Source organism: Triplophysa rosa, linkage group LG21 (assembly GCF_024868665.1).
Source record: "Triplophysa rosa linkage group LG21, Trosa_1v2, whole genome shotgun sequence".
Lineage (NCBI taxonomy): Eukaryota > Metazoa > Chordata > Actinopteri > Cypriniformes > Nemacheilidae > Triplophysa > Triplophysa rosa.
In genome coordinates, this window is record NC_079910.1 from 12,640,656 (window position 1) to 12,654,631 (window position 13,976).

A 13,976-nucleotide genomic window follows, 5' to 3' on the forward strand; every position below is an offset into this window, starting at 1 on the left:
AGAAAGCTGTGTAATAAGACTGGGTTTGAGGTCACTTGACCTCAGGCGGAGGCATTCAAGAACGGTGTAAAGGCCTGTTTACACCAAGTGTGGTAATACTTTTTTTTTTAATCATTCTGAATTTAAAAGAATAGCGAAGTCCAGACCACAACTATAACAATAACACTACAGAGGAATGATACTGGATTACTTACACAGCGTTTTTTTTTTCTAGCTGATGAATGATAACATATTGACATTGACAGCCTATTAAAATCCATTCAAATTTAAGGGTTCACACAACCTAAGAATGAGCTTAATGTTATTGTCTGTTGGTGTGGACACTATTACATTTTTAGTTACAGTTACGAAAGCCCCACCAGCAAAAATATTACGATGAAAATCACAATTACAAGTAATTTCTTGTTTTGACTATTGTGAGCCAGTACCTAGATTCTATTGGTGAGCTCTGTTTGTTTTTCCTTCAGGATGAGTTGACGGAGAATCAGGAGATCATTCAAACGTATCGTCTGCACATCGCTCAAGACATCAACCAGGACAACCTGGCTCTCTTCTGCAACTCCTACAACAGGTGATTTAAAAAGTCCTATGTCGGTCTGTACTTCCTTTTATACAACAGTTTTTTCTGGATCTCGAATCTGATTGGCTGAGAGCTGTGCGATATTTCACCAGTGTCACCACGGGAACCGCTTCATCGTATGTATCACTCCGCCACGAAACCTAAGCGTTATTTTTGCCTTCCGGGTCTAAAATCCTCATCTAGCCAACGTCAAAAGATGTGACGTGGTGATGCACTATAGTACATCGATGATGCGTCGGTGTCTCATTATTATTCATGAGACTGTGTTTTCTTGACCAATGAGAAGACATTTCTCCTAATTGTTCACGACAGCGCCTTGTGATTAGGGCTGTCACGATTATTAAATAATCGTCTCATCGCGATTGTTTGGCCTCATCGCGATGGTTTCAGATCATCGCAATTATTGCACATCTCTATAGAAGACACTAGGGGGAGCTGTAGTGCGTCTGCATATTGCATATTTTATTGTATGTATTGTAACTAAAGCATGGTAATACTTGTAAAATGTACCACCACAACACAATCACTTTAAAAAAATAATAAAGCGTATACCATAAAAATAACCGGCAGTACAATTTCATATTATTTCAGTGTGAAAACCAGTCTACCAAAATCTCATTAACATAGAAGTAAACTTTTATTGTAGTCTTGCAAGTGAGAAAAATCTATGACTGATAGCATTTTAATGGTGGCTTCAATTCACTCCTGATCATTTTACTTTATTTACAAGTATTTGGTGGTTTTATTATTGACAGGTAAAAGCCTAAACCTTAAATATATGATGACCCAATTTTTTCCGATGTATTTCCAAGAAAAAGAACATAGTCTTTATATTCAGAACAATACGGTCGTTTCAGAGCTGAATAAAAAATGTATGAGAATTAAAAGTCAAAGCTCTAAAACAGACAATTAATCGTCGTAATCGCAATGATTTATTAGACAATTAATCGTCAGCCAAATTTCATAATCGTGACAGCCCTAATTGTGATTGGAGCGCCGTCTCCCATGCCGGAAGCTTCGCCTGTTTTTAACGGCTCTTCTTCTCGCAGCGATCACGCCCATTTTAATTGCATTTTTCAAAAACGACAGTGAGGTAGAATTTAGCTGAAAGGGGAGGTTTCGTGACGCTTTAAAAAACAATGGAACTAACGCATTCTCGGTGAATGTCCTTACAGTCTTTCTCTTTCATTCACACGCTCGTCCTGTTTCATTATTTCTCGCTAATAACTTCACTGAAGCAGCACTGCGCTAAAGTGACGGTTTGGAATTAGTAACGGAGGATTGTTTAACTGTTATGCTTGGCTGGAATTCGTGATGAAAGAAAGTAGTTCCCCAGTTCCTTTAAAAACCGGAGGTTTATAAAGACACTCCTATGTTGTTTCTGATTTATCTACACACTTTTGCTGTCGAACTGTTGTATAAATGCAATATCGCATTGTGTGACCTGATCCAGGTTTGCTTTGTCCATTATTACAGTCGTCAGGATCTGGAGATCGAGAGGCCCATCCCAGGACTTAACGAAAATACGGTCAATACACTGAAGTAGGTTATTTGGTTGTTTTTTAGGCTGTTGGTCATGGTGCTTTCATTTTCTAATGCTTCGTGTCCCTCTTCTGTTGCCTTTCAGGTCTCCTGCCCTTTTAGTGGTTGGAGACACATCACCAGCGGTGGAGGCTGTGGTGAGTGACTTATTAAAACTCAGGACTTCACATATTTCACATCCTGTCGTGTGTCTGTATCCTCCACATTCACTTTCTCAAGTGATTTGGTAAATTTGTTTTTGTTTGTTCGACAGGTTGAATGCAACTCGAGGCTTAACCCCACCAAAACTACACTACTCAAGGCATGTTTAGTTTTTCCTATCTAGAGCAATGTTTTACTGTCATCGTTTCAGTGTGAGTAGATGTTGACCTCCGTGTTTCTTCAGATGGCAGACTGCGGTGGACTTCCTCAAGTTGTCCAAGTAAGACTAACCTAAAACCTGTCACAGAATCTGTTCCTACAGTTCATTATTTTGGCTTTTATGACATATGAATCTTTTTTTATTTGTAGCCGGGTAAACTCGCTGAGGCTTTCAAGTACTTTGTCCAGGGAATGGGCTACAGTAAGTACCTGTCTTCCTCTTGCCGCTTTATATTCCACTTTATTGTTAACCGTTTGATCATATTGTCTTTCTCATAATTCAATTCGTTACTTTCCACTGTGTGTATAAAATGTGTCACTTGTTTGCGTTTAGCGTGAAAGCATCTTGTTGTAAGAGAGATGTCAACATCTCACCTTGACCGACAGCTATTCTTACCACACACTTGTTTATAAAAACCAATGGTGATGTACGTTGTTGTCATGACTATTCACACCTAGGGTTATTATGTCTAAAACAGGAATAGTAAAGTAACTACATACATAATAATATATGAAATCCTGACATTTGCTACATTGTGATCGACATATTTATATTTAGTGTAAATGTAAAAAATGGGGAAAGTTTCTGTGAGGGTCATGTTTAAGGGATTCAAAATATCATTAGCTCTTGAGTCAATGGAAAATCCTACTTGTGTGTGCGCATGTGCATGCGAGCACAGCTAAATCGTACCTGTTCCAGGAAAGCACATGGTCCCCTTGGTTCAGTCATTTCAGGAATGAGATGTTTTGAACAATAATCTGCCACAATGACGCTTGTCCATCATTGCTTATCTGAGACTTGACCTGCTTTACAATACAAAGCATGATGCTGAGATTGATGAGTGTAGCAGGTCTCAGATCAGGTCTTTAGTGAAGCTGCACTAACACATGACTTATCTTCTGTGTGGCTGTGCAGTGATGCGTTCCTCAGAGTGTAAGTACTCGAGTGTTCTCGAGAGCATGTTGTGTGGCATGAACCCTGCGTGAACAACCTTCTCTATGATCTTCAGCTCTATGGTCTTGTTTGCAGTCTGAAAGATGTTTTGACTGTATAATGGTTTGCATAGCATATTTACAAATCCTCAAACATGCTGCGTTTAAGATCTACGCTTCATTCAGCACCGTGTAATGTTTATATGCTTGTATTCAGAATAGATGTCCTGTCCATTGAAATATAAACATTGAATGAAGTGAAATTGCATTCAATACTGAGAAGTATTTATTAAAAAATATTTAAGTAAGTGTAATGTAGATGAGCCAACTTTAATGCTCAAGTGATGTTTCTGTAAGGATGTTCAGCACGTTACACTCCTCAACAGCTGTGGTGTACTTGTTTTAGCTATAAGGTGTGTATCATGATTGTGGGAAACGTGACTGAAAATGTCTCGACTCAGTCTGAAAGTGCGCATTCAAATTTTGATGTGATTAGTCACATTCCTCCTTCATAAATCACTAATCTAATCCTCTGATCTGTTGACCTTTCTGTCTGGTGTTCCTACTCAAAAATACATCACTACCCTCAACAGACTGCACACATAATGTTAGATATTAGTGCAGAGTTTGTGGAGGATGGGGAAAGATGGGTCACCTGTCAGTGTAGTAAATCAAAATGGCATAGTGCATTGAATTATATAAAAGCATTTGTTCATTAATTACATTTAAAATTGTTTCCTTATTCCATCAATGGTTGGGCTTGCGCCATTTGACACAGCTTACCTTTGAAGTGGGGTAAGTTTGGTCACTAGGTCACTTTTTAAAAAAATGTTTTATTGGCTGTTTGGTAGATGTGATATCATCTAATTTCAGAAATAAAATTAGGCTGTGGTCACATTTGGCATGGCTGGTTTGATGAAAAACGCTTTGAGTTGTCAGCTTGGTAAATATACTATCATATGCATATATTGTTCCGTAACAAAATATACATAATAAAAACTGTCCAATCACGGTGCAACAGGTTTGGAATAGGGCTGTCACAATATCAGCTTTTCGCTAAATGGATGTCTTGGCAAAAAGAATTCCCAATAATGGCATTATCACAGTACTTATTGGGAAAAATTGCAAAAAATAAATGATGCAATTATTGCAATTCTGTAAAGCAGGGGTCCGCGAACTGTAAATTACTGTTTATTCGCAGGCAACTTTTTGTTAAAAATTTAAAGCATGGGTACAGAAATATTACAGCCAATGTTCTCTTTAAGCTGCGCACGTGCGCACTGCGGACTACTTTTTTTTTCTTTCTATTTTGGTCTGGACCAAAATAAAACGGAAATTGCAAATATGAACACACCTTTTGCCAACACGAAATGAATGTCAAGTTTTTCTGACATTTGCAACAATCCAGCACACAGTAGCTGCTCACTTACTGACAATTAAATTCTACCCTGCAAGATTTCTGTACATTTGATCTAATTCATTACACACATTTATACTTGTGGTTTACACTCGAAAAGTACCTAACATACATCTACAACTGTATAATTTTGTGTCTGTGGAAATATTTGTGAATGTAGTATGAGTCAACAATGAGTGAAATGAATATAAATTTGTTGATTGTGATTGATGTGTGTGTGTTCATCGAGGGGAGGGGATCACCGGTGAATTCCACTGTTTTCAGTCTTTTAGGTGGGATTGGTTGTTAGTTGTTGTGTTCTTTTCTTTGTTACTGTTTGTGTTGTGTGATTTTTAGTTTCACCTGTCACAACCGCCTCACACATACACACAACATTTTGGGGGAATATCCCAACAGAAGACCGTTTCCCTTCTACAGAAACTCTCTCACTTTCTCATTGTGTACTTTCATATTGTCTTTGACCACAATGAGCGTTAACTGGAGATTGATGGACTGTTTCAGCGGATGTAAGCGTCTAGCCTGAAGTTAACTTCTGGTCTGTGTTTGGTTATAATATAACAGTTTATTTTATTTTTAATGTAAATGAATATTGATTTATATTAATGTTTTATTATATATTGTGTGAAATTAAATTAAAACTCCTCAACAGTTATTGATTATTTGCTGAGGTCCACTGAAAGTTAAATGTAGGCCACACAGTATCATTGACACTTAAAAGATGTTAATACCTTAATATATTATCTCAAATATCCCAAACTGAGTCATACTTATCCAATAAAAATCACAGGTTTGTTGTTTTCCCGCTGGCTGCCAAATATCTTGTTGTGACCCATCGCTCCCACTCTTGCTTCCCTACTTTCCTTGCGTCTTGTCCTGTAGCTTCTGCTTAATCTGCCATTCCCTTTTCTCTTTCCTTGCTGTTCCGGGAGGTAATATCAAGTGTTCTCTCTCTTTGCCGTGTCCCTCGTTTTTCTACCTTATTGTGCTTTTCCCTCTTTTCTTTCCCTTGTTGAACAATTATATCCAATGGCAACAGTCCCTCATGTGCTGCTCAGCCACTTGAACAGCGAATCAGGTACCAGGAGATCAGCCAGCACTTTCAGCTGCGCCTAAGCCCGTCATCTCAACCATCTCTTCCTGTCCTCACTGTCTGTCCATTCACATCCCTCCTGCCTCAGTCACGTGGTCTTAGCGTGTAAAGCATGTTAAATGGACATTTGTCAGTATGTTGTCCTTGTTTGTTTATGATTATAAACTGTCTGAAAGGGTGTGTTTGTGTGTGTTCATGCACACTGTTATTCACTGTCGACAGGATTTTTTTCTTTGATTTACCAAAAACACGCATTTACTTTGCATGCCACATTCTGCATTATCTGACTATTCATTTTGCTGCAAAGGTTAAAATGAATCTGAGCTTGACCCTGACTCAAGGATTCTCTTTCCTTCATGGGAGAATAATGACGGCAGTGTCCGAACAGGGTGGATGTGTGACCTCGGTGACCTTTAGAGAGGTTTCAGTCTCACAAATGACTTCTAGGGCTGAATCCTAATTTGCATATCCGTACTATGTAGTGCGCAAAGTTATGACTAGCGCTTCTCGAATCATAGTACATTAAGCTGCACAGTTTTTTAATATCTTTCTAAATTTGAACCCCGCATGGTTTTTAGCATAAAATAACCCACAATCCCTTGCGCTGTGCAGTTTCTAATGCTCCGTTATGGCATTGCGTGGTACGATACAATCGAACTGCAATTCCATTTGTACTTGGTAGTTAATGCAAACGTAGTGTTCACACTTGACAACTGTGAAAATTGGGATTCAGCCTAGGGATTTCTTAATAAGATTTATAACATGTCAATCAGTGCAGTCCACTCATTATTCTCCCCTTCCTGGTCCTCCATATGTTTGGATCCAAATGCTGGGACCACCCGCTGAGCCACATGCCCCCACATAGGATCCTTCCACTCGCCATGTTTCAAGCAGGTTCATAGCTTTGTGCGTATTTTCACCTCCTCTGGTTTTTCTCTCTCCTTCTCCCAGTGCCCACCGCTAGCATGACCCGGCTGGTGCGGTCTAGGACCCACTCTGCCTCCAGCATGGGTTCAGCGGACGGCTCACGCAGCCGTGCACCCACCAGCCCACAGATGGAGGGCGGCTCCGTCCAAGACAACCAGACCAGACCACAAACCATGGAGGTGTCCTGCTAAATCACCTTCTCCCCAATTGAGATCATTCACCTCTATACCGGCACCTCTCAGTTTTCTTTTTCCACTCCATCATTTTCTGTGTTTACTTGTTGTTCTCCTGTGACCAGAATGATCTGGTCGAATAAGGGATGCAATGTTTGATTTGTTGTAATCCATGCATGGACGCACACACACCTGTTGGTTTTACCTTCATCCCGATAGGCTTAACTCTTTATTTCTTGAATTTGTTTACGCTTATGATGTTTTCACACTTGGTATGCCTACATATTTAGTTGGAGGCTGTTGTATATTCAGCATTCAGAGGAGAGTGTTTTCTTTCCCTCTCTCAGTCTCTCTAAGGTCTTCCTTGCCCTCGTGTTTTCTATAGAGATGACCAAACCACCTCTTGTCATTTTTTTCCACTTCTGGAAGTCATTTATTTTCAGAATTGGTTTCATTTTTGAAGTTGTCATTTGTTTGGATTTTCATTTATTGCCGTTATTGTTGTATTTCTGTTGTCTTTTATAGGTCATTAAAAGAGCTAGCTAGTGTCTAGCATGACCCATATTTAAACTAGACATTTATATTCGTGTTGTTCATGTATATCTTTCTACAGACTGTATAACTTAATTCTGTTGGGTTTTTATCTGGTTCTTTGGTTTACTGTTTTACCAGAAGCCCCCCGGTCCAGCGAAGAGGTCGCCCAGGTTTGTATTTAAACAAGTAACATACTAAACATACTAAAACGATCTGTCCTAGAAGTGGCAGACATCAGCCGGTCTGTAAAGAGAAACCACAGGCACTAAGAGATCTGTAGCTTATACAACACAAGCACTTTGCCTGCTCTTAAACACACCGATTATAGATGCGTTTATGGTTCTCCATTTCTTCTGTACAGTGGATGGATATCTCAATAAGCTTATTATTTTGACTAACTTTATTGCTATTGGTCTTTGTTCCTATAATGGATGGCAATTTTCTGTCAATTGCTGATGTTCCGCTGCCTTGAGTGAGTTTGTGATTATGCGTCGTGCTTTGTCCTCCAAGCATTTACAGGACGTTGTACTGCATACTATCCGCTGAGTATATCTGTTTGTACTAATATTGAAATAAAGTAGTTGTACATAAACCCTTGTGTGTTTTATTGTATGAGTATGAGTGAAGGGATGGATAGCCAAAAAATGAAAATGTATCATTCATTCACCCTCCTGTCATAACAAACCTGTATTACTTTATTCTTTTATGGCAGCTGGTTTCCTGTAAACTTGCAGTCTTTTTCTCTACATTTACGTTTTTTTGACCGTATTTCAAGAATACATGAAAGATCTGTAAAAACAGAAAAAGACTGTAAAGTTACATTTTTTTCATTATACGTGGGAAAAAAATTCCCTTTAATAGGGTTAAAAAGGAACATATGATAGTCTCAAAATTGTCTTAAACACAGTGAGGTGTTATTTTATTAAAAAGTGCTATTAAAAACACCATAACAGTGTTACATAATTCAGATGTTCGTTTCCAATCCCAAGAATCAACTCTTTAGATTTTATTGACTGCGGCCTGAGATGACACACTTTGAATCTATTTATAGCAGCTGTTGCACACACACTTGGCACATGACCACAGCAGAAAGAGAACTGATAAGAGATCATGCTGAGTCCTCTTTCCATCCGCCCTTCATAATCACTCTACCTAAGTGTTCATTTTTCTGTGTACACTTATTGATCTTGCTCAGAGATTTGCTGATTTTATTTCTTAAATAGAACTTGAACTTTGGTAACCCAGTTAACCACCCAACATCCCACTTTTATGCAGTAATGAATTCACTCATTTTGTTAAAAGAATTAAGTGTTTGCACGTGATGGTTTATATTATAAAAAACATTTGACATTGTGCTGTGTTTGTGTTTAACACTGAATTTATAAAACCTCTAATAGTGTCTTGCTTAATGATGGATGGCATTGCAATGAAGGTAGGCTATATAGAGACTGCATTCTTAAAAGGACAGTTCAGCTTAAAATGAAAATTCTGTCTACATTTACGCACCCTCAAGTTGCCCCAAATCTGTATAAATTTATTTTTTCTGATGTACACAGAGAAAGATATTTGGAAGAATGTGTATAACCAAACAGTTCTTGACCACCATTGACTCCCATAGTAGGAAAAATTGCTTTTAGAAATGTTTTTGTTTTCTGTTGAACACAAAAGAAGATACTTTGAAAAATGTAGGAACGCAAGCCGTTCTCGGACACTTTTGACTACCATTGTTATTTTCCATGCTATGGTAGTCAATGGGGTCCAAGAACTGTTTGGTTACAAGCATTCGTCCAAATATATTTTCCTATGTTGATCAGAACAAAGAAAGTCATTCAGATTCGGAACAACTGAACTGAAAGAGTAAATGATGGCAGAACTTTTATTTTTGGGTGAACTGTCGCTTTAATGCATCCAAGGAAATTATCAACTACAAATATGAAATATAAAATATGAATTATAATCTACATCTGTTTTCTTTGAAAATTGGAGCTTAATGGATGTCATTTCTAGCCAGACTTACTCTATTCAGTTTCCATGACAGTTATTGCTATGGCAATTGCCTTCCATATTGGCACCCTTTGTAAATATGAGCAAAGAATCTGCATTGTTTCTCATTTTGATCCTTTATTTGAAATCTACAAAATTGCAACATTTCATTTAAGTTAAACAAATTAAAAGTGGGGGAATATCACATTGTGAAAAAAAAATCTTATCCAGGCCACAATTATTGGCGGCCCTTGAAATTCTTATGAGAAAAATATCTCCCAAGTATATTCACATTAATATTTAAATTTTCTGAGCACACCAAGGTGACTAGAAACACGATGTTGTCCAGTCATGACTTCTTGTTGCACAGGAGAATAATATTAAGTAAAGCCCAAACCCCCTTAATCATTTATCATAATGGGCAAAACCAAAGAATATAATTCTGATGTTCAGCAAAAGATTGTTGAGCTACACAAAATAGAAAGTGGATTTAATAGGGCAATAATTAAATTTAAATGGCACTGAAAAAAATGATTATGTGCCTAAGTAGATTTTATGAAAATAAATTATTAAAATATACTTAATTATGTTCCTGTTTTTAAATTTTTTTGTAGATATAACTACCTTGGCAGTTGATCTGTATGACCAGTATGCTTTGTATCTGACTGCATTAGGAGATTCATTTTAAAGATTAACTGTCATTTTAAGTGTTTTTCAGTAAAAAGAAAGACTTGTTCGTGGTTTTTGTTGATTTATCTATGAGGTTTAGGAGAGTTTTGGTATTATTTTTAAGTTTGGGTTTTTAAGTTGTTACCATTGTTCAGAAGAGCGGTGCTTTTGTGCCTAGGCTGAGGGAGGTACGCTATTAGTCATGAAGTGTGTTATTTCACTTATTGAGCAGTAACTGTGCTAATGCCAGTATAGAAACCACCACTCTCTTCTTACTTGACCATCTACTTTGTTAAAAAAAATAGCACATTTCAATATGAAAGTAAGTGATCCGTGAAGTTTGAGTTAGACACATGTTTTTGTTCAGCGTCATTTTTTTGTTTACTTTAAGTAACATTTACTTGATATTTTAACATAAACTAAATGTATTTAATAAGTAGAATTTACTTTATTCTGGTTAGTAAGTTGTACTTGAATTAAAGCAGCTAAACAATTAGTGCAAATTGTTACGAGGATTTTATTAAGTAGATTCTAAGTTTTTTTTTTCAGTGACTGGAGATGTTGCAAATCTGCCTGAAAGAGAATGTGTCACGTAATGCACAGCAAAGAGAATATTTTGTGTGGCCAAAGACTTTTCAAAGATCATAGATGGAGAAGTGCAGAAATTAGTTGAATTTTTGTGTCAGAAAAATAAAATACAAACGGTTTAAAAGGGAGATGGCGGTGGCCATTCACTCATCCTTTGGGCTGAGGAACCTGAGAGGTATCTACCGGTCGCTGCAGCCGGTCGGCGAAGCATTGTGTCATGAAGACACAATGTCTCGTTCCCTCCATCAGGGAATGGAGGTTACAGTCGTAACCGAGACGTTCCCCTTCAGTTGGTCTCTTGACGTTGTGACCGCTACTGCGAGATCTAATCTTCCAGTGGGATCAGCACTAGTAGCATACTGAGAAGCTTGTACCGACAGCCATCACGGGCGGTGGCGTTCGTCTCTAGTAGCGAGACACCGTCCGGCGCCGTAAGAACACTGGGGAAACACTGTTCTCCTCTTTGAAGAGTGTCTTACGGAGGCCACATCCTACCACAAGGGGAGGTTACATGTGGAGACACCAACATGGTCTCACCAGTGGGGAGAACAACATGTAAGAATTTGTGTCAGCCCGGATGGGGGTACAGAACCCAGGTGAGGTAACCACCGGAGGGGAGGTCACAGGTTCACGGAAAGGGGACCCAAGAGTGAGGAATTCAACATACGGGACGACCCTGCAGGCGAGTCACTACGTATGGGGCAACAGTCCTAGTATAGGGGTCCACCTGAGCAGGTGCGACTCTACCAGTACTGGACCGCTCCGCCCGGTCTGTTTACCATAATGCCAAAAATGCTTAGTGATGGATAGAATGCCTTTACTTCACCCTAAGGGGGGAAGTAGGGAGGCTAGATAGCGCACTAGACTTGCCTGGAGAGGGGAGAATGCGCTTTCGCAGGTGTACGCCCAAACCAGATGCCTGTCTTATACGCCAGTAGCGTGTAAGACACGGGCTGACACTGGTTCCACGCGGAGGTTGTAAAACTTTGCGAAGGTACTGGGCGTAGCCCAACCAGTAGCATTACACTGCGTTCCAAATTATTATGCAAATTGGATTTAAGTGTCGTAAACATTTAATTTTATATTGTTCAATTAAACTTATGGATGGTATTGTGTCTCAGTGCTCTTTGGATCACTGAAATCAATCTCAGACACCTGTGATAAGTAGTTTGCCAGGTGAGCCCAATTAAAGGAAAACTACTTAAGAAGGACGTTCCACATTATTAAGCAGGCCACAGGTTTCAAGCAATATGGGAAAGAAAAAGGATCTGTCTGCTGCCGAAAAGCGTCAAATAGTGCAATGTCTTGGACAAGGTATGAAAACATTAGATATTTCACGAAAACTTAAGCGAGATCATCGTACTGTGAAGAGATTTGTGGCTGATTCAGAGCACAGAAGGGTTCGTGCAGATAAAGGCAGAATGAGGAAGGTTTCTTCCAGACAAATTCATCGGATTAAGAGAGCAGCTGCAAAAATGCCATTGCAAAGCAGCAAACAGGTATTTGAAGCTGCTGGTGCCTCGGGAGTCCCGAAAACCTCAAGGTGTAGGATCCTCCAGATGCTTGCAGTTGTGCATAAACCTACTATTCGGCCACCCCTAACCAATGCTCACAAGCAGAAACGGTTGCAGTGGGCCCACACATACATGAAGACTAATTTTCAAACAGTCTTGTTTACTGATGAGTGCCGTGCAACCCTGGATGGTCCAGATGGATGGAGTAGTGGATGGTTGGTGGATGGCCACCATGTCCCAACAAGGCTGCGACGTCAGCAAGGAGGTGGCGGAGTCATGTTTTGGGCTGGAATCATGGGGAGACAGCTGGTGGGCCCCTTTAGGGTCCCTGAAGGTGTGAAAATGAACTCTGCAAGGTATGTAGAGTTTCTGACTGAGCACTTTCTTCCATGGTACAAAAAGAAGAACCATGCCTTCCGTAGCAAAATCATCTTCATGCATGACAATGCACCATCTCATGCTGCAAAGAATACCTCTGTGTCATTGGCTGCTATGGGCATAAAAGGAGAGAAACTCATGGTGTGGCCACCATCCTCCCCTGACCTCAACCCTATTGAGAACCTTTGGAGCATCCTCAAGCGAAAGATCTATGATGGTGGGAGGCAGTTAGCATCAAAACAGCAGCTCTGGGAGGCTATTCTGACATCCTGCAAAGAAATTCAATCAGAAACTATCCAAAAACTCACAAGTTCAATGGATGCAAGAATTGTGAAGGTGATATCAAAGAAGGGGTCCTATGTTAACATGTAACTTGCCCTGTTAGGATGTTTTTGATTGAAATAGCTTTTGATTTCAGTAAATATGACCTCCTAATGCTGCAAATTCAACAAATGACCATTTTCAGTTTTTTACAACCTATGAAATGTTTTCAAACTCTGTTGTGCATAATAATTTGGAACAGTGCATTTTGAGTTTTTCATTTTTTAAATAAATACTGTTGTCAGTGGGAGGTTTGTTCAATAAAATTCCAAATGTACCCTAACTGTTGATTACTTGAAAATTATACTGACTGTCATTTGCATCGACAAATTAGGAAAACCAGAGAAAGATATCATTTGCATAATAATTTGGAACGCAGTGTATATATGTCTGCCAGAGAGGCGCCCTGAGCCAGTGCCCACGAGGAGACCATACCCTGAGTGGAGTGGGATTTCTCTGCAAGCGGGCACGGGCGATCTTGGGACTGGTATGCCAAAGCAATGGCATCCAGAATCCAGTGCGCCAATCTCTGTTTGGAGACAGCCCTCCCCTGGTGCTGTCCCCCATAACAGACAAAGAGCTGCTCAGAGTTTCTAAGGTTCTGCGTGCAGTCCAAGTAGAGGATGCACCGCGTACTGGACACAACACGTTGGAGGTTGGGTCTTCCTCCACAGAGGGGAGCACCTGCAGGTTCACCACCTGGTCCCAGAAGGGAGTGGTGCGAACCTTGGGCACGTAACCAGGCCGGGGTCTCAGGACAACGTGAGAACTACCGGGTCCGAATTCTAGGCACCCATGGGACACAGAAAATGCCTGGAGGTCCCCCACCCTCTTGATAGACGCGAGCGCCATCGAGAGTGCCGTCTTCATCGTGTGATGAGGAAGACTGGCGTCTCTGAGGGGCTCAAAAGGGGCTGTACCAAGGCCCTGTAAGACCACATTAAGGTCCCAAGAGGGTACGGAGCGC

The 13,976-nt window shown here is 39.9% G+C and overlaps 1 protein-coding gene across 3 annotated transcripts in view; it reads left to right on the forward strand.

Annotated features, from left to right (window-relative positions):
* The window catches only part of ndrg3b (ndrg family member 3b), a 52,788-nt gene extending 44,640 nt beyond the window's left edge, over positions 1-8,148 (forward strand). For 2 of the 3 annotated variants that reach the window (XM_057363274.1, XM_057363276.1), the window contains 8 exons: positions 468-571; positions 2,057-2,122; positions 2,208-2,259; positions 2,376-2,423; positions 2,508-2,543; positions 2,633-2,684; positions 5,869-5,907; positions 6,874-8,148. In XM_057363274.1, coding sequence (XP_057219257.1) covers positions 468-571; positions 2,057-2,122; positions 2,208-2,259; positions 2,376-2,423; positions 2,508-2,543; positions 2,633-2,684; positions 5,869-5,907; positions 6,874-7,040 — 564 coding nt within the window. In that variant the 3' untranslated portion in view covers positions 7,041-8,148. The remainder of the gene's footprint in view (positions 1-467; positions 572-2,056; positions 2,123-2,207; positions 2,260-2,375; positions 2,424-2,507; positions 2,544-2,632; positions 2,685-5,868; positions 5,908-6,873) is intronic. The other variant, XM_057363275.1, reaches the window with a different exon arrangement.
* The last annotated feature ends 5,828 nt before the right edge of the window (positions 8,149-13,976 follow it).